This window comes from Zootoca vivipara, chromosome 6, assembly GCF_965207765.1.
Source record: "Zootoca vivipara chromosome 6, rZooViv2.hap1.1, whole genome shotgun sequence".
NCBI lineage: Eukaryota > Metazoa > Chordata > Lepidosauria > Squamata > Lacertidae > Zootoca > Zootoca vivipara.
Genome location: NC_142589.1, coordinates 69,725,883 through 69,745,474, shown reverse-complemented (window position 1 = coordinate 69,745,474; position 19,592 = coordinate 69,725,883). Strand labels below are relative to the sequence as shown.

The following is a 19,592-nucleotide window of genomic DNA, read 5'->3' as shown; positions in this document are numbered from 1 at the left end:
TTTAAAAATTTGCCTTGAGACAGTCTTTAAACCTCTTTTGTTGACCACCAGCATTACGCTTTCCATTTTTAAGTTCGGAATAGGGAAGTTGCTTTGGAAGATGATCATCAGGCATCCGCACAACATGACCAGTCCAATGAAGTATACACACACACAAACACATTTCGAAATGCATGCATAAGTCATAAAGAGGGCTAAGAATAAAGATGCAAAAAATGTACTGTAGTAGCAATAGCAAAACAATCAGACATGGCCTTTCGGGCAGACACTCAGCCCTCTCACAGCCAATTCGAAACTACAAATCCCAGCAGCCTGTGCGAAAGCGGAGTCTCTCTTTTTCGCGCGCGCTCTCTCTCTCTCCCACTCTCCGACTACACGTCCCAGCAGATCTTGCGACACGGGACTACATCTCCCGGCGTGCCACGCGAGGGAGGGTGGAGCCCGGGAGAGAAGGCGCTAGGGTTGAAGTTCCGCGCAGGCAGCGGGAAAGAAGAAGCAGCAGCTGCGGAAGGAGTTTCGTCGAGCCGCGGCTGCGGTCGAGATGGAGCGGAGCAGCGGGGCGTCGCTGGCGCAGGAACTTCGGCGCTGGGCTGCGGAGGAGATGCAGCTCCCGCCGGACAGAATCCCCTCCGAGAGTGCGGCCCGCCGGTGGGTGACATTCGGCCCTCTCCTGCCTCAGACCCGTGCCCGCCAGGCGGCTCCCTGGAGTATATTTCAAAAACTCCAGCAAAGCGAGTACCTCTGAGCATGTGCAGAGTTCAGGGCGTTACTGCCTCTGGTGACCCAGTTGCTGGGAATCTGGCGGGCAGGGTGCTGTTGCGCCTACGTCTTGCTTGCAGGTTTATTTTATTGCATGTAGAATTTGAAGGGACCCTTTTCTTTTGCTCGAACCCACAACCCTGAGATTGAGAGTCTTATGCTCCACCGGCTGAGCTATCCCACCTTTTCCTCCAAGCTCAAGGTGGCATACACAGTTCTCCCCCCACCTCAGCTCATTTAATCTCCACAACGACCCTGTGAGGCAGGTTAGGCTGAGAGGCAGTGTCTGGCCCAAAACCAGATTCGGTGGGGATTTGAACTCAGGTCTCAAAGGTCTTAGTGCAGCACTCTAACCACTACACCATGCTGGCTCTCTGGTTTCCCACAGGCATCTAGTCGGCCACTGAGAGAACAGGATGCTGGGCTATTTGGGCCATTGAACTGATCCACCAGCGCTCTCTTCTTAGATTTACAGGACCTCCACTGGCTTAAGTCTGCCCTCAGCCAGAGGAGGATGGGGAGAAAACTAGAATCAGCCGAGTCCACCTATCATTGACTCTGCTTCTGCCTGCTGTGGGTCTCCCTATTTTCCATTCTTCCCATCCTAATGGGGCTCTGGCTGCAATGCTTGGGCCTGATGGGTGTTAGAAGGCTGCACCTGTAATGTTTTCTTCCAACAATGTCTGTCTTAGAATTCCAGTCTCTTCTAAGCAGATTAATTCCACATTTCCCCCTGTTTAGCCCCGTTGTGTACAGCAGAGATAAAAATTGTCCATCAGAATCTGAAACCTTACATAAAATGCCTGCTCAAACAAAAATAGTCCTCGCCAAGCACTGGACATTCAACAAGGAGGGGAGGGAGGTCTACTGAAATGGGCCCACAATTCTGAACGTGCAAGTGGGTCTGAGCCATGGGAGATTGCTAACAGCATTTCCCGCAAAGACCTCATCAGGCAGGCAGTGATATAACGAATCGACTAGACCTTAAGGGATTCTGGTCCCAAGTTATTAAAGGCTTTGTAAATTAATCCAAGAGCCTAGAACTTTGCCCAGAAGCATATGGGCAGCAGTGGAGTTACATGCTGCTTGCATGCAACGGACTGTATGTTAGTTGCTCTGGAAGCCTTTTTGGCTTATGAGTGGGATATAAATGTTTTCCATCCTTTCCCCTGCTCTCTCTAGGATGTGCTCAGGTCAGTGTGCTGAGATCTGGAAATTCGTCATCCAGCATGTTCGCCACCAAAGGTAAGAAGCTAAATGGTTGTGTGCAGGAGAAGCACCGAGAGGCTGGTGGGTTAGGATTTGGCTTTTTGTTTTCCTCGCAGTGGGGAGCTGGTAGATGTTGGCTGGACTTCATGCTGGCTTCAGCCGGTGGGAGTTGGAGTCCAGCACACAACTTGGAGGGCCACAGGCTCCCTGTCTCTAGGGTGAAGCTAGCTGCTAGCTGCCCACATTCAGCAATTCTTTGGGATGAGGAATTTTGCTACTCCTGGCATCCCGTTTGCATTCCTGGGACGTTTTGGGAAATAGATGGGCTGAAGCAGCCAGCTTTTGTTATCGGCTCTGTCCTCGTGCCTTTAACGCTAGACTGAGATACTTAGGATTACAGAATTGGAAGGGACACCGAGGGTCATCTAGTCCAACCCCGTTATGCAGGAATCTCAGCACCCCCAGTAGTGGGGGGTGCAATGCACTTCATTGACTTAATTTTTCTCTTTCTTGATACTACAGGACCGTAAAGAAGATCCGGGGCAACTTGCTATGGTATCCTTTTGGTGGGCGTTTTCCTCCAGTGTTCCATGCCGCCTTCTGCTAAGAGTTATCCCTACTCTTTCTTTCACCCCTTCCAACAATGGTGTTGGCAAGCGAAGTTCGGCAATGGGCAAGTTCCTTTGCTGTTGGGCTGTGGCTCAGTGGTAGAGCATCCGCTTTGCATGCAGAAAGTCCCAGGTTCAATTCCCAGCATCTCCACGTCGGGCTGGGAGAGGACCCTGCCAGAAACCCTCAAGAGCTGCTGCCAGTCAGAGTAGACAGTTCTGAGCTAGATAGCCCTGTGGGCTGATTTGGTATAAGGCAACTTTCTGTGTTCCTCCCCTTTGTCTGCTTCTCCAGCCATGCAGGAGGAAGAAGCACCGGTTGGGTTTCTGTAGTGTATTTCCTTTTTATAATCTGCCATTTCTCCAAGTGGATGCACAGTTCTTTCCACCACTTCCTTCTTATCCTACCACAACAATCCCATGAGGTAGACTAGGTGACTTCTGCCTGTGTTTGTTGTCATTTTGGCACCAGGAGAGGACTTTTATACTTTCCCAAACCTTTGCATTTTTAAGTGTTGGGGTTTTTTATTTGCCTTGTGCCTATACCTTCAGTAGTCTGACATCCAAAAATTCAGCAGGTGAAGCGTTGCCCACTATTTATTTCATGCCAGGGATGTATTACCTGCTTAGTTTGTCTGCCTGACTGTGGTTAAAAGAACAGCAGCAGAGGCACTCCCTCCCCCCCCCCCAAAAAAAGAGGCAGCCCCTACTCTAGAGGCCTGTAGAATAACCTTTCTGTAGAACAACCTTTGTGCCACTGCCTCCTTTATCAATATTACTCCAAATGATGAACTTGTTCCTGTTTTCTGACTTGTCTAAACACATTGCTTACATCTGCAGCATGGTTTACTGTGTTATAAACAAGCAAGCCTAGCCTCTTGCTGAGCTCTCACGCTCTCCCCTTCTGCTCCCTTGCCACATCCATGAAAAGGGCTTTGGTGTTTCATGAATCGCAGCTTGGCATTTCATCCAGCCCCAGCTAACTATGGTTGATCCTAACATACGATTTGTTTGAAAGACATCAAACCATGGTTTACGAAGCTGGCATTTTTAACACACCATTGTTAAGATCAACCACAGCTTAGGGTGTGGGTGTAAGCACTGAATTGTGTTTATTCATCAGAAGCTTCCAGACTTTTTTTTAAATGGCTATTTACCTCAAGGGATGGAAGTGGGAGACACCTGCAGCAGAGAAAACTGGGTTCTGTGGTTGTTGGCTTCTTGTGACTTCTGAACATAGTTGTTGTAGCGACTAAGGGGAAACTGTTGGTTTTCTTAACCCAAATCTTTCATGTAGGTATCGGCAGATGGAGGAGACTGAGGTGAGAGATCGATATACTGGGAGGGATTTGGGTGTTGGTGTTTTTCCGTGTGGCTTGGGCTTTGTAATCTGTGGGGAAGGGGCTGCCTTTAGGATGTGGAGGGGGAGAACTTGGAGATAGAGGCCACATTCACACTCTACGTTTGTGGGACAGTGGGGCTGGGGGGAGGGTTGCCTTATGTCTGTGAGTATGGTGGGCAAATGAGGTGTGAGTGAGCAGAGTTCCACCCTAGGAGGGCTGGTGTTTTTCTCCCCAGGGTAAGCCCAGCAGTTCAGAATCGGAGAAGGAGCACCGTAAGCAGCTGGTCCAAGACATCTCCCGCCTGCGGGGGGAGCTTCAGCAGCTGGACTTCCAGATTGAATCAGCACAGCGTGAGCTCGTGGCGGATGGTGAGTGGGAAGACATTGGCTCAACGGTTATAAGCAGGGGTCCCCAGACTACGACCCGGGGGCCGGATACGACCCACGAGGTTCATTTATCCGGCCCCCAGCGACCACTGCCGCTGCCCGCTCTTATCGGCACGGCTGCCCACTTCCTGGTTGCCGGAGCATCGGAAATAGCTTGTGTGCATGCGCAAGCGTTATTTCCGGCACTCTTCCGGGTCAAAGGAGGCCCATGCACATGCGCACAAGTTATTTCCGTTGTTCTGGCAACCCGGCAATTACGCTGGCGCATGCGCACAAGCTATTTCTGACGCTCCAGAAGTGCACCAGAAATCGCGTGTGCGCTCATGTATGGGCGCACACTCTGACCTGCCGCACAATTCGGCACTCGAGGCACCACCCCAAGACTAGGTAAGTCTGGGGGCCCCAGTTCATAAGGACTAGAACCTTGAGTTGTTGTTTAAAAAAATAAAAAATAGACCAAAACTAATGCCTATTCTAGCACTTGTGACAACCCAACACAGGGGATCTTTGTTGTTATTCTAGCACTTGTGCAGAGATCCCAAAGTTGCGTGGGAGTGCCCACACGGCCCAATTTGTGATGCACCCTTGCTCTCATCTGGTCTCTCAGAAGTCGCCCTGGAGACGACGCAGGAGGAGATCCGGGATGCCAAGCGCCGCAGCTTACTGCTCAAGGCGTACTCTGCCCGGGTCACAGCAGAGCGCAAGCAACTGCAAGCGAGAGCGGCAAAAGTCGGAGTCCGTCTGGAGCAGCTGCAAGAGATCGAGAGGTACAGTCCCCCATTTCCAGTCTCTTGGATAGGCAGGGCACATTTGTCCAGAATAGGGAACCAAGAGCCGAATGTGGCCCTCCCTGCCTGGCCCTTGGAACTCTTCTGAGGCCACGCCCCCCTCTCCAGGCCACACCCCTCACTCGCCCCAGCTTTGCCCCCTCCTTGATTGTTTTTGCCTGGATGGAACTCTGATGACACCTCTCCCTTGCCCGGGTGGTGGATGAGCAGTCGCTTTGTATAGCTTAGTGTACAAAGGTGAAATGTGCATTGGTTGCTCTGCCCACAGTGGGCATGCAGGGAATGTTTGAGAGGTCTGCCCAGCCGCTGGAAGGGGGTTTGTTCTCTCTGTTCTAATTTGTTCTCTGTAGGAAGGCCAGGACAGCGGTGGTGTTCAGCAGGAAAGCCCCAGAGCCTGGATTCCCCAGCTTGGAGCCGGAGGTTTTGGTGAGGACTGGTGGCTTGCTTGCAGGGAAGAGGGCAGAGTAGCTTCTTATAAAGGTATATTTACTTGAGATCAGGGAAATCGAGATTTCCAAGTACTTACTTACTTTGTAGTACTGGCTTAAGGACAGCTCTTTCTGGTCAAAATGTACGTACGGTACCAATATCTGGTTATTTACTGGCTGAGACCTTGATTCTGAAATCATAATATTTTGATTTCTGGTGCTTATATCCCAACCTTTTCCCCTTTCCAAGGAGCTCAAGGTGGCATACATGGTTCTCTCCCTTATTTAATCCCCACAATGATCCTGCGGGGTGCGCTAGGCTGAGAGGCAGTGACTGCCCCAAAGTCATCCTGTTCTCACAGCAGCCAACCAGATGCCTATAGGAAGCCCGCAAACAGGACCGGAACCCAACAGCACTCTTCCCTCCTGTGGTTTCCAGCACCTTGTATTCAGAAACATGTTGCCTCTGACAGTGGAAGTAGCCATCAGGGTTCGGAGCCAGTGTTTTCCTTCCTTGCTGTAACCTGAGTTTTTATATGCAAAGTTTCTCCCAAATCTGCCCCATAGCACAGATAAAAGGGTTAGCCTGCCAGTACATTATGGGGAATGAGTCATCATCTCTGCTGACTCATGGAGAATTAACCTGTTAACTGCATTTTTTTAACAGGCCGGAGGTAGGTGTATTTGGTGGGGAAAACCTTAGCTGAGGTCTGTCCCTTGTTTCTCTCCAGCGAGATGTCCAGGAGGCCTGCCAGCTGCGCTTCCACTTCCTGAAGACCCTCTTTGAGCGCAGCGTATCAGGGCATTTTCCGTAAGAGCCTATCTTCCACCCCTTTCCCACTTCCCTTACATTTGGCCCATGTTTGGTATATTTTCCTCCCATTAGCCTTGCATTGTAGACCTCTCCCTTGCTCCATGAGTGCCCAGCTTCCGGATTTCACATTGGGTATCTAGAAATTTTAGAACAATGAGCCACGGTCTCTTTGGACGGCATAACATAGCGCTGGCTAACGGAACTGGGACTCTGAGGTCTCTGCTGCAGTGCTAATCCTCCAATTTTTTAGATGGGGGGGGGGTGTTTCCTTTAGTGGGACTTTGCCTGCTTCTGCTTGGCATTGCGCGTTTCCCCGAGATAGATAAGGTTACCTCTATCTCGTATGATTCTGTGAGATGTGATGGGCTGAACCTTGGGTCTTCTAGAAGGAAAGCAGTTCATAATTCTACTCGCCCCATGAAATTCCTGCACTGGCTCCCCGTCTGCTTCCAGGCTCGGTCCAGTGCCATGGTGCTCTCTTTCTAAAGCCCTTGCAGCTAAAGACCCTCTCCCCAATTCTACGCCCACACAGTTTGTCCTTTCCAAACTCCTTATGTCTTTAAACCATTTGGGAGTGCCCTTTCCCTTTTGGTATCCCCCCCCCCCGAAAAGCATCCTGGTCATTCTTACCTGTCCCTTTCTCCCTGCCTCCCCGTGCAGGTTTGTGGGAACCTGCGGCCCTCCTGAGATGTTGCTGGACTACAGCTTCCTTCATTCCTGGCCATTGGCCATGCTTGCTGGGGCTGATGGGTATTGTAGTTCAGCCACATCTGGAGGGCCGCGGGTTCCCTGCGCCTGCCCTTGAATTTCTAACGCTCTCTCTTTTTCCTTTGGTGTTTCTCAGCAGCGGGATGAATGAGGAGCAGCTCAACCCTTCCTACCAGCAGTGGCTGAGTGTTGTGGAGGTAGGACCACGCATTGCAGAGCGGCGGCGAGGAAGCCTGTTGCTTTGCTTGGACAGCCTGCTCTATGACTGCCTGTGAGCAGTGTCTTTTCTCTCTCTCTCTCTCTCTCTCTCTCTCTCTCTCTCTCTGTCTCTGAGGTCATCCTCACTACTTTTCCCTGTCTTCCCACAGAAAGTAGCTGGCTCCCACCCTCCAGCCCACATCCTTTCAGCCCTGGAGCACCTTGCCCTACAGAACACACAGCAGCTGCAGGAGCTCACCACCAGCATCAACATTCCTAGGGATGTGGAAGCGCTCAAGTAGGTCCTGCCCCGGGAGAGAAGGGTCTCCTGGGCTAACGACACTCCCCAGCACCCCTGGGCAGCTTCTGGAGAGGTCTGGAGGGTGGCAACATGAGAAAGGGACTTTTCTGCAGTGGCTCTCCATTTGTAGAATGCTCTCCCCAGGGAGGCTCACCTGGTGCCTTCATTTAGGTGCCAGGCGACAATGTTCCTCTTCAACCAGGCAGCCAGTGCCATGGAAGGGGGGATTATTGGGTTGTCTTTGTTTTTGTTTTCATTATGTATTTTCTGTTTTCCATATTGGGATGTTTATCTCGTGAACTGCCCTGAGACCTGGGGGGGGGGTATAGGGCGGTATGCAAATTTAATTAATTACTAAATAATAATAGTAATGAGGCAGGGTCAGGGAAGGGTGTGACCTAAGGAGAGGAGGCATGGCCTGGGGAGAAGGCCTGAGGTTCTTCACTGTCCCCCATTTCAATTGCCCGCAATGTCCCAGATATCTCTCTATGGAGCAGAACTGTGGGGAACTTAACCTGGCTGGCCCAGAACCAGCTATTTTTTGCGGAAGCATTGCTGTGCTTTGGCACCAGTAAGCCCATCAAGGGGAAGGGGTGGGGGTGGGGGGAAACGCGCAATGCCAAGCGATCGCTCAAAGTCAGAGTCTTCCCCTCGGTATCTCTGAGGCACCTCGGGGTCTACAGTTCTTCCGTTTCTGCCCCACGCTCAGGTTTCGCTATGAAAGCGCCCACCTGGAGGATGTCTCAGAGCCAATGGATGACCTGCCCTCTGTCCGGAGCCTCATACAGGTGAGGGCCCTTGGCGCTGCCTTGTGGCTGAATGTAACGGTGGGGGCGGGATATAGCTATGGTTCACACATGGTCTGTCTTATCCCTCGTGGATAGGGCTGTCAAGCACCTACCTTGCTTACCTGAGTTTATGAATGAGTGCCATTTCCAATGCAGCTTTTACTTCGGCCAGTTCATACATTCAGTTCTTCACTGCTTAAAGGGGCTTGTGCTGCCCTTATTCACTCTTGTGTGAATTCTGAGAGAGTTAACTAAAGACACCAGTTATCTGAAAACTTGTTTTCCTGGAAGTGTATAATTGATCTCTCCAAATTATTTTGGGCGGCAGGATTTAGGGCGGGTGTGGTGATAAGGACATGGGAAGCTACGTTTCTGAGCACTTTTCAAAGAGTTGGTGCTGACCTTTAAAGCCCTAAATGGCCTTGGCCCTGTATACCGGAAGGAGCGTCTCCACCCCTATCGTTCAGCTTGGACACCGAGGTCCTGCTCCGAGGGCCTTCTGGCAGTTCCCTTGCTGCGAGAAGCCAGGTTACAGGGAACCAGGCAGAGGGCCTTCTCGGTAGTGGCACCCGCCCTGTGGAATGCCCTCCCATCAGATGTCAAGGAAATAAACAACTATCTGACTTTTAGAAGACATCTGAAAGGCAGCCCTGCATAGGGAAGTTTCTAAAGTGTGGTGTCTTACTGTGTTTTAATTTGTTGGAAGCTGCCCAGAGTGGTTGAGGCAACCCAGGCAGGTGGGCAGCATATAAATAAATTATTATTATTATTATTATTATTATTATTATTATTATTATTATTTATTAGCTGCCTTCTACTGAGTCATACTTTTGGTCCGTCTAGTTCAGTTCTGCCTACACTCAACTGGCAGCAGCTCTCCAGGCTCCCAGACAGGAGCTTTTCCCTGCCTTGCCTGGATATGTCAGGAATTGAACCTGGGACTTTCTGTGTACGAAGCAGATGCTCTGCCACTGAGCCAAAGCTTCCTGAGCTTTGTCAGCGCTGTCGTTTTCCATAGGAGTTGTGTGCCAAAGGAAAGGAGGCGCTCATAGTCTTTGCTTTCTTTCTTCCTCTCCTGGTGGGCAGGAGGGCTGGAGCAAGTGTGAGATGCTTTGTGTGGAGCAGATCCCTTTAAACGCCGAGGAGAGGAGCCTCTTGGCTCGGCTGGAAGCTGTCGTCCAGGAGATGCATAGCCTGCTGTCTGATGACTCGGAGCGCTCCATCCTGGCCAGGTGAGAAGACGGATCTTACAGTTGCGGCTCCTTCAGGGGAGACCATGAGCAGCAATGGAGCCTCAAACCTCACTTTTAAAAACAAAACTCGAAGCCAATGTTTCCCAAAGTGGGCGATACCAGCCCCTGGGGAGGGGGCAGTATGCTGGAACAATCCAGCGGGGCAGTAGTAGCTTTTGGGGTGCAATTGGGGGGTGTTGAATAAAAATAAGGGCAGTGGAAGCAAACAGGGAGACACCCATAAATAAAATAATTGCTTCTTCTGCACTGTGTGAACAGACACATGCCAGGGATTCTCTTCCCCCTTTCTTTCATGCTGCCTCCCATCCCAGAGCTGCATTTGAGCTGGAGCTCCGGGCCGTGCGGTTGAGGGGATACAGAGACGGACTTCTGCAGGGCTGCCGGGAGCTGGAAGAGGTGGTGAGGACCCGGCACGAGGAACTGCAGGCTGTGCAAGCTAAACGCCAGAGCATCCTGGACTTCCGCCACCTGGTGGTGAGTGTGTGGAAGGGAGGGAAAATATTCGAGGGGAAAGGAGTTCTGTGGGTCTCAGGATCATAGGTGTGTGGAGTTGGAAGGGATCCCCAGGGTCATCGAGTCCCCACCCTCACCCCCCGCCATGCAGGAATCTCTTGCCCAACGTGGGGCTTGAACCCACAACCCTGAGATGAACAGCCGGCATTCTCTACCAGCCCAGCTATCCCAGCAATAGATAGGAGTAGGGTCAAAAGCCTTGAGACAATACTGCTTAGAAGCCATTTTGGCATGTAAGCAGGATGCGAATGAATAAATAATTATACAGAAGGATGTCAACTTCTCGGTTAGGAAGAGCCAATCTTGTTTCTCTCCCCACCCCCACCCCACTCACCCCCCGCATAAATATAATGCACTACAGTACCCATCATCCCTGGCCACAGGCCATGTTGATTGGTTGGTGGGGCCTCTGGCAACACCTGGCAGGTGCTATATTGGAGGAAGTTGTTAAAAGCCCACTCTTTCCCTTTACAGAGTTCCCTGTGAAGTGGAATGGTTGGTTTAAACGATTCTGGGAATTTTAGCTCTGGGAGGGTCACCTAACAACTCCCAGCACCCTTAACAAACTTCAGCTCCCAGAATGCTTTGGGGGAAGCCGTGACTGAAGTGGTGTCATACTGCTTTAACTGGATGATGTGGATATGGCCTCGTGTGTGTGTGTGTGTGTGTGCGCACCTATGCCATTAGGAGAGGCCTTGGGAAGGGAGTGCCTTGTGCAGTCTGCACTCTTTTGAAAAGTAGCTCCTTCATCTCCCTTCTCTGCCTCCTTCCTACAGAATGAGAAACAGCAGCACATCCGGGCGCTCATCAAGGGAACGTCGTATCTTAAATCACAGCTTCGCAAGGACCAGGCAGAGGCAAGATCTGAGGCTCCCTTTCACCTCTACATGAATATATTTATGGCCCGGGGTGGCAACGTGCCAGAATCTGTTGCTTAGAAGTAGGGAGATGAAGTCTGGCTATGTAGAAAGGGGGGCATGCTAGATGTTGGGGTCAGGCTAAGGGGCAGCAGCAGGTTTTGAGAGGGCGAGTGTGGACTACCAGCTCCCATCAGCCCCTTACAACATCCCCATTGGTCAAGGCTAATGGGATTTGTAGCCCAACCTGGTGATCTCCATAAATTATCTTAGAATTGTAGAGTTGGAAGGGACTGAAAGGGTCATTTAGTCGCCAGGTTTCCCCATACCTAACGCACCATCTGCTTAAAGCCTGACTGGTCATGCTACAAACTTCATATGCTGTACCTAAGAATCTGCCTTATGCCAGGTTGGTCTATTTGCCCACCCAGCCAAGGATTATCTCGTCTGACTGGCACCTGTGGTTCTCCAGGATCTCGGGCAGAGGTGCGTCTTTCCCATTAGCTGTTTCCTGACCCATTTATCCCACGAGCACTAGGAAAAGGCATGGCATAAGAGGAAGATGAATTTGGAGGGAGGAAGAAATCTGCCAACAGCAATGCAAGTTCTTAGTTGAACGCTGGTCTTCTAATGGCCATCTAGGATACAAAAGCTCAGGGAAGAGGCACCAAAAGTTGCTGTTCTCTCACCCCACCTATTCCCTCCTCTGCTGCAGCCTGAAGTAACGACTGCTGCCGGCTGACCATTGATAGAGGATGGAGCATGGCTTCTTAGCAGCAAGGATCGTGGCATTTAATAATAATAATAATAATAATAATAATAATAATAATAATAATAATAATAATTTTATTATTTATACTCCACCCACCTGGCTAGGTTTCCCCAGCTACTCTGGGCAGCTTACAGCACATGAAAAATTGTAAAACATTAGACTTTAAAAACTTCCCTAAACAGGGCTGCCTTCAGATGTCTTCTAAAAGTCAGATAGTTGTTTATTTCCCTGACACCTGATGGGAGGGTGTTCCACATGGCGGGCGCCACTAGCGAGAAGGCCCTCTGCCTGGTTCCCTGTAACCTCACTTCTCACAGTGAGGGAACCACCAGAAGGCCCTTGGAGCTGGACCTCAGTGTCCGGGCTGAACAATGGGGGTGAAGACACTCCTTCAGGTATACTGGACCACGGCTGTTTAGGGCTTTAAAGGTCAGCACTAACACCTTGAATTGTGCTCGGAAACGTACTGGGAGCCAATGTAGGTCTTTCAGGACCGGTGTTATATGGTCTCGGCAGCCACTCCCAGTCACCAGTCTAGCTGCCGCATTCTGGAATAGTTGTAGTTTCCGGGTCACCTTCAAAGGTAGCTTCATGTAGAGCACATTGCAGTAGTCCAAGTGGGAGAGCATGTACCACTCTGGCGAAACAGTCTGCGGGCAGATAGGGTCTCAGCCTGTGTATCAGATGGAGCTAGTAGACAGGTGCCCTGGACACAGAATTGACCTGCGCCTCCATGGGCAGCTGTGAGTCCGGAATGACTCCCAGGCTGTGCAGCTGGTCCTTCAGGGGCACAGTTACCCCATTCAGGACCAGGGATTCCTCCACACCTGCTTGCCCCCTGTCTCACCAAAAACAGTACTTCTGTTTTGTCAGGATTCAACCTCAATCCGTTAGCCACCATCCACCCTCCAACCGCCTCCAAACATACTGGCACTAGAGTTGTTCCTGACCCAAGTGGGGTACTGCAACGTTGAGGACTAGAAACTTCCAAAATAAATCTTATAAAAAGTGCTGCGAGGAGACCTGGGATTCCATGTTCTGCACCTGGAGGCAGAGGTACTGTGCTTACGTGGCACCTTTGTGACCATGCTGGTTTTTCTTTTATGTCTCTCCATCAGATCCAAGACTTCATAGAAAAGAAACTGCTGCCTCAAGAGCAATGGGTGAAGGGAGCAGCGGAGCAACTGGAGGATAGGGTGGACCGTGAGGTTCGACAGTTTGGGACCATCGCTCTGCCTTGCCTGCTGCGCCGCGATCTCCCTGCGTGAGTCCTTATCTACTTCTAAGTTTCTCATTTTTAAAAGTGCAAAGTCACGCTTTGGCCATGTCTCCTGAAATCATTGAAGCTGGAGAACTGGCTGCAAGTAATAGTAGCCTTCCCTAATCCTGGTGCTCCCCAGATGCTGTGGAACTGCAACTGAACATGGGCCATGCTAGAGTTGAGACAGCAGGTTGGGCAAGGCTGCTAAAGACTTTTGCTGGTTGGAGGTTGATGGTTAATTGGGCCTGGCTCCTCCTGTGATGATCAAAGCCAGAATACATTGGGCAGAACAAGTGCAAACAGTTAAACTGTATTCAAATGAGATCAATGTGGGTTTCGAGTCTTGTCCTCCCCTGGTGCATAATCTGGAGGGTGGTTAATTTCTATTTTAAGCCTGACGGTGCTTAGAGCTGTGTGTATCCCATGGCCCCATCTGTGCTATGCAATGTAAAGCAGTTTCATACCACTTTAAATGGCTGTGCCTTCCCCCAGAGAATCCTGGGAATCGAGGCTCTGTATGGGGCAGAGGGCTCTCCTAACAACTCTTGCTGACCTTTACATTCCCCAGGATTCTTTGGGGGGTGGGGAAGCCGTAAAGGATTCAAAGTGGTATGATACTGCTTTAGATGTATAGCACGGACCGGGCCTGTGTCCATACCTCAAGCAAGCACACAGATGGGATCAGAATGCATCCTCCATCTTTGATTTTAAGACACAGCATGGGGTGGCGAGGAAATCGTGAGCCTTTCTTTCTGACACATGCACACAAAAAATAAAATAAAAATAAATTTCAGGTCTCAGCGAATCCCTGCCCATGAGCTTTCTATCCACCGCCTGAGCCGAACAGCACCAGCCGTGTACCAGCCCTTCCTCAATGTGTGCCAGGCTGTTGCCTTCCCTCTCTACAAGGTGAGTGCCTCTCTGCTGCAGGCTTGGTTTATATCTGGGGGGGGGGAATGAAGCTAGCTGGGTTGGATCACTTGAAATAACTTTTTCTTCCCCCCCCCTCACCTCCCCCAATAGCCCAGTGGTAAAGCCTACACAGGAAGTCCTAAGTTCACCTTTTCATTTATAGCAGGACAGCGGGCACCCACCTGTGACACTCCAGCTTTTGCTAGACTGCTACTCCCATCTTCCCCAGCCACCATGGCCCAGAGGTCAGGGATGATGGGAGTTGTAGTCCAGTAGCTTCTGGAGGTTAGACGTCTCTATGTTAAAAAAGGGTCAGGAAACAGGTGGTGGGAGAAATGCCAGGAGTCATACTGGGCTTCATGGACAAATAGCCTGGCCTGGTGCAAGGCAGCTTCCCCATGTTCCTGGGGTCCCGCACAGCCTTTTTTGCAGGCTTCCTTTCCAGCAAGAAAAAAATGCTTTCTAAGGGCTTCGCATATTATGCAGAAGCCAACACAATTGCCATGGCCTGTCTGTGAAAGCAGAGAGCTCTGGGCGACCCCAGTTTCGTAAAGCGTGCAGTTGTATTCTGTATGCACCTTTAGGTATGCCCTACTTTATAGAACAGGGCAGAATTTTGTTGGATTAGTCCATCACTAGGGCTGGGCGATAACTGGTTTTCAACATTGTGACAGATCACCTCCTAAACATCGTGATATACTGATATGTCACAATGTCTGAAATAATGTAGAGGCATTGGCTGGCTTCATAGTTTCTCCCCACATTGTCTGTGCGTTATGCAAAAATCACATCATGGTTTGCAATATATTGCCAGGTCAAAAATTGTGAAACTGATATCATACTGGTTTTGACTTCAAACTGGTTTTGGGCAATATATCAATATATCGCCCAGCCATATTCATCACCCGTATCAAGAGAACAAAATGCAGTTCATTGCCACATCAATGGGTGAAATAGCTGGAAATCAAACATGAAGCTTTATTTTACATAGGGCTGCTGCTTGTCAAAATGACTCAGCACCCTTAACTCCGAACCTTTACCAGTGGTCTGAAATCTGCCCTAGAAACCCTTTTCTAACATGGGAGGCCTTCCCGTATTGCTCACCAGCATCTTGTGTTGATGTCTACTGTGCCCTGTGCTCCACCATTCCTCTGTCTCCAGGCCCCGGAGGAGCTGCTCGTGCACACCGTAGAGCTGAAGAAGATGCTCGTTCTCCTGCGTGCCCAGCTTGGCTCAAAGCAGAGGACGCTGGGAAGCCTGCAGCGCCAGCTGGATAGCTCCCCGGAGCCAGATGCACAGGGTGAGTCGGCCTTAGCGTGGCACCTCTTGGAGAAGGGGGTCGTGGTTTGTGGGTGCAGCATCTGCTTACCATGTCAAAGTCCCAGCTTCAGTCCCCAGCATCTTTGGTTAGGGCTGGGAATATCCACTTTCTGAAAACCCTGAAGAGCCCCTGTTAAGTCAGTGCAAGCCAGGCAAGGGTGTGTGTGTGTTCCCCCCCCCCCCCGCCTGAGGGCCACATTCCCTTCTAGGCACGCTTTTGAAGGTCATGTGCCACTTGTGGGTGGGGCCAGAAGCACAAGTGGGCGGAGCAGCAGGTGGGAATGTTATCCTTTGATAGGCTGGTTTCTACACACATACACACCGCCCCCTCTGCATTCTCCATTCAAGTAAGAGGCATTATCGGAGTTCCTGCCAAGCCAAAACACTGGAATAGGCCTAGTTTCCTCACCTGTGGCCCTCCACCAATGGCTCAACCAATACCCATCAATGTTCTTTCTCAGGAACACTGGAAAATACCGTATATGCCAGTGGCTTTCAACCAGTGTGCTGTGGTACCCCGCCCCGGGGTGCTGTAGGCAACAGGGGCTACTTCGGTGGCTGCCCGGAGGACTCTCAAGGAGAGGGGAGAGGAGGCCGAGGGAACACTCCACAAGGGAGGGGTTTCAAAAAGCAGGGAGGGGCTCCCGCCCCTGCAGACAAGGGGTGACATAGCTGGACTTCTGAGGCTCAGGAGCCACAGAAAGAATGTGGTTGGTCAAGGGAGCCGTGGACTCAAAAAGGTTGAAAACCTCTGTCTTATGCTAACTCCAGGAATACACTTCCTTCCATTCTGTGTTAGGCTTCATTGGTGCAAGCAGGGGGTTGCTACTACCATACTATTTCAAAAATGCATTTTTAGTTTCCATTTTTGCGTATGCTGTGGACTGTAACCCCGAGGCCACCCACAAGTTGTGGGAGGTCAAAAACCTCCATACATAGTTGCTGCTTGATACTCAGCGAGTCCTTCCCAAATCTCCCTCTCCCCCTCTGTCCCCAGCTCTCGTGCGGGAGGTACAGACCCACGATGAGGAGCAGGTCCGCGAGCTGCTGCCCCGGATCCAGCGCATGACGGATCAGTGCCGGTGTCGTATTGACTGTTGGCAGGAGGTACAGGCTGTCATAGATGCCTGGTAAGTGGAGGGAGGTCAGCAAGCCATTTTGGGATATATTCCTGAGCCTAGTCCCTTCCGGATACAGTTGGGACCACAACTCCCATCATCCCTAGCTGTTGCCCATGCTGCTTGGGGCTGATGGGAGTTGGTGGCATCTATCTTTTGGTTAGGGCAGCCTTACTCAAACTCAAACAGCCTTACTCCCATCATCCGTAAGGAATAATGTGTGGATACTGGGTGATAGATATTGTTGTTGTTTAGTCGTTTAGTCGTGTCCGACTCTTCGTGACCCCATGGACCATAGCATGCCAGGCACTCCTGTCTGCCTCCTGTAGTTTGGTCTGTAGTCTGCCTCCTGTAGTTTGGTCATACTCATTTATGAGTATACATGAGAACACTGTCCAACCATCTCGTCCTCTGTCGTCCCCTTCTCCTTGTGCCCTCCATCTTTCCCAACATCAGGGTCTTTTCCAGGGAGTCTTCTCTTCTCATGAGGTGGCCAAAGTATTGGAGCCTCAGCTTCACGATCTGTCCTTCCAGTGAGCACTCAGGGCTGATTTCCTTCAGAATGGAGGTGATAGATATAGGACACAATAAAGATTTTAACCTCTAGGAAAAACTCTGGAAAAGCGACTTGAAGTTCACAGCATGTTATTCTTTGAAGGAGAACTACTTGACAATGATTTATAGATGGTATTTAACTCCGGGTAGGCCTGCTAAGATGTATAAGACTGAATCAGACAAATGCTGGAGATGCAAAGAGGTGGAGGAAACGTTCTATCATATGTGGCGGACTTGTAAGAGGGTAAAAGAGTATTGGGAAATGATCCATAATTAATTGAAAAATATGTTTAAATGTACTTTCCCCCCAAAAAAAACCAGAGTCCTTTCTGTTGGGGATAATTCAGGCTGAAATTCCCAGGTGTTTTTTTTTAAAAAAAGGTTATTTATTTATGCTACTACCGTGGCCCGTGTTTCGTTAGCCCCAAAATGGAAAACAAGCAAGGTCCCAACCAAAGAATGGCAACTCAAGTTGACAGAATATGTGCAGCTTGCAGACTTAACATATAGAATAAGAGAACAAGAAGAACATACGTTTAGAGAAGATTGGAAAACATTTATTGAATATATGGGAAATAACTGTGTACAGCTGAAAACGCTGGCAGCACTAAGAAAAATTCAACAGTGTAAATAAGTATTGATGGATGTAATAATGGAATACTGAATGCTTTTGTAAAATGTGCAGGGATTTATTATATGTATAATGAACTCCATGGAAAGACAAGGGAAGTCATTGATATTTTAAGGATGTAAAAATGAGTGCTCTAAATTAAAAAACAGATATATGGAATAATGTATGGATGGTCCAGTATCCACCCCAATGCAATGGCATGTTGTGGGATGCACCTGCAAAATAAACTCCCCAGTCTGGAGGAGCCCTAGTTGACAGGGATTTCTGCCTTTACCCTAAAAAAAAAGAAGAAGAAGAAATTGGTGCACAGGACCCATCTGCTCTGAGGTTCTTATTTTGGGGGGAGGAGTGGGGGGGTCCTGCAAAAAACTAGCCCAGCTGGCACTCTGAAACATCCTCTCGTTTCTCCCTCTTCCAGGTGGGAGCAACCCGCACAGTTTGTACTCCCCACCGAGCGCCGCCTTGGCTTCACCCTGCAGCAGTGGCTGGAGCGCTGGACCCTGGCTGCCAAAGCTCTGCAACAGAAGCAGCAGCAGCAACATCAGCAGCAGAGCTGGGTCTGAGACCAGTGGGGAGAGTGCTGGGCATTTGTGTGAAAATGGCACACACCACACCTGACTTGCTGGAATAGATATGTCAGCCTAGCTGCACTCATTACCAAAGGGGAATGGGATAGGTCAGGTTGCTATGGGGAAGAACTAAGAGCGGTCTCTCTCTCTCTCTCTCTCTCTCTCTCTCTCTCACACACACACACACACACACACACACACACACACACCAGCCCCCTTTCTTGCTGCAAGTTATGATTTGATAAGTAGACTGTGCCTTCATATTTTCTAATTCTTTGGAATAAATCTAACCGCATCAAACCGCGCCTTCATATTTTCCAGTTCTTTGGACTGAATCAAAATGCCATGCAATCTCAGGTGCTGGTGGAGGGGTGGGTGGGACTTGCTCTCGTCCTTCTGTGGCCTGGCTCAGCCATTTCTAACTTCTGCAATAGGTGCTCCTGCCCTGCAATTTCAGCAGCAGTTCCTCACTTGTGCACCGGCAGGATGCTTCATTGGTTTGTTGCTCCTCCCCGAGAAAGCAGGGTTCCATCTAAGGGTAGGGATAAGGGGGCCTGTGGCCTTCCAGATGTTGGGGCTCAGACTCCCATCAACCCCAGGCAGGGATAGTGGGGGTTGTTGTCTAGCAACAACTTGTGGGGCACTGGTCCCCACCCCACCCACCTGAAGTAAGGCTAAGGTTTGTGGTGCTCCACAGGCCAGGTGGGCATTCAGAAAACAGAAGTTCTACCATTTCACAGCAAAAAGGGAAACCACCTTGGAACATCTGCAAAGCAAATTGGCTGCCTTTTTTAAAGGCAGCATGGTTTGGCACTGAAAAGGGTTTGTGTTGCTTAACCTACCAGCAGTCTCTTAATTCCTTTATTAACAGCAAACATCATTTTGGCTAGGAAGTAATTTATGTCATCAAAGATGGCTCTGGGTCTATCTTGAATTGCAGTGCAGGTTAAAGGATATTTTCACCATTTCCCAGACATATAAACCCACTTTGGTGTTTGTAGTGATGACTTGGGAAAATCTTTACCTCTCTGAATCCTAAGCAGGTTCTGCAACTGGAGTTATTTTCTTCTGAAAGTTTGCCATCTTCCACTGCAGGCAGGCAAATGCACATACATACATTTGCGCTCTGTGTCTCCCACTGAAAAAAGGCCATGCTACCCCACAAAATAAGTGGACATTCAGAAGACGTGGATGTTTGCTACGAATTGGAGAAATTATTCTAATGCTGTATATGTCTATTCAGAACTAGTTCCTGTTTTTAGTTCGTTGGACCTTACTCCCAGGTAAGTAAGAGTAGGAAACTGACCAATTAGACTTGTCAATTGCACTGTAATCCTGTGCATGCTCAGCTGATCTTAAATGACTAAACACAATGAGAACTAAAAAAATTCCTTCAGTAGCACCTTAAAGACCAACTAAGTTTTTATTTTGGTATGAGCTTTCGTGTGCATGCACACTTCTTCAGATACCTTTTTTGAAAAGCTGCTAAAATTTCGCTGCT

The 19,592-nt window shown here is 49.7% G+C and overlaps 1 protein-coding gene across 1 annotated transcript; it reads left to right on the top strand.

The window, feature by feature from the left end:
• Nucleotides 1-405: 405 nt before the first annotated feature.
• HAUS5 (HAUS augmin like complex subunit 5) lies at nt 406-18,391 on the top strand. Its single transcript, XM_060275679.2, has 19 exons — nt 406-648; nt 1,942-2,004; nt 2,491-2,523; nt 3,874-3,898; nt 4,155-4,287; nt 4,913-5,072; nt 5,444-5,519; nt 6,253-6,332; nt 7,180-7,240; nt 7,412-7,539; nt 8,252-8,330; nt 9,417-9,562; nt 9,895-10,057; nt 10,873-10,953; nt 12,844-12,989; nt 13,781-13,895; nt 15,060-15,198; nt 16,216-16,348; nt 17,941-18,391. Exons 1-19 carry the CDS (start codon nt 542-544, stop codon nt 18,083-18,085), a joined length of 2,013 nt encoding a protein of 670 aa, XP_060131662.1. The 5' UTR covers nt 406-541; the 3' UTR covers nt 18,086-18,391.
• The last annotated feature ends 1,201 nt before the right edge of the window (nt 18,392-19,592 follow it).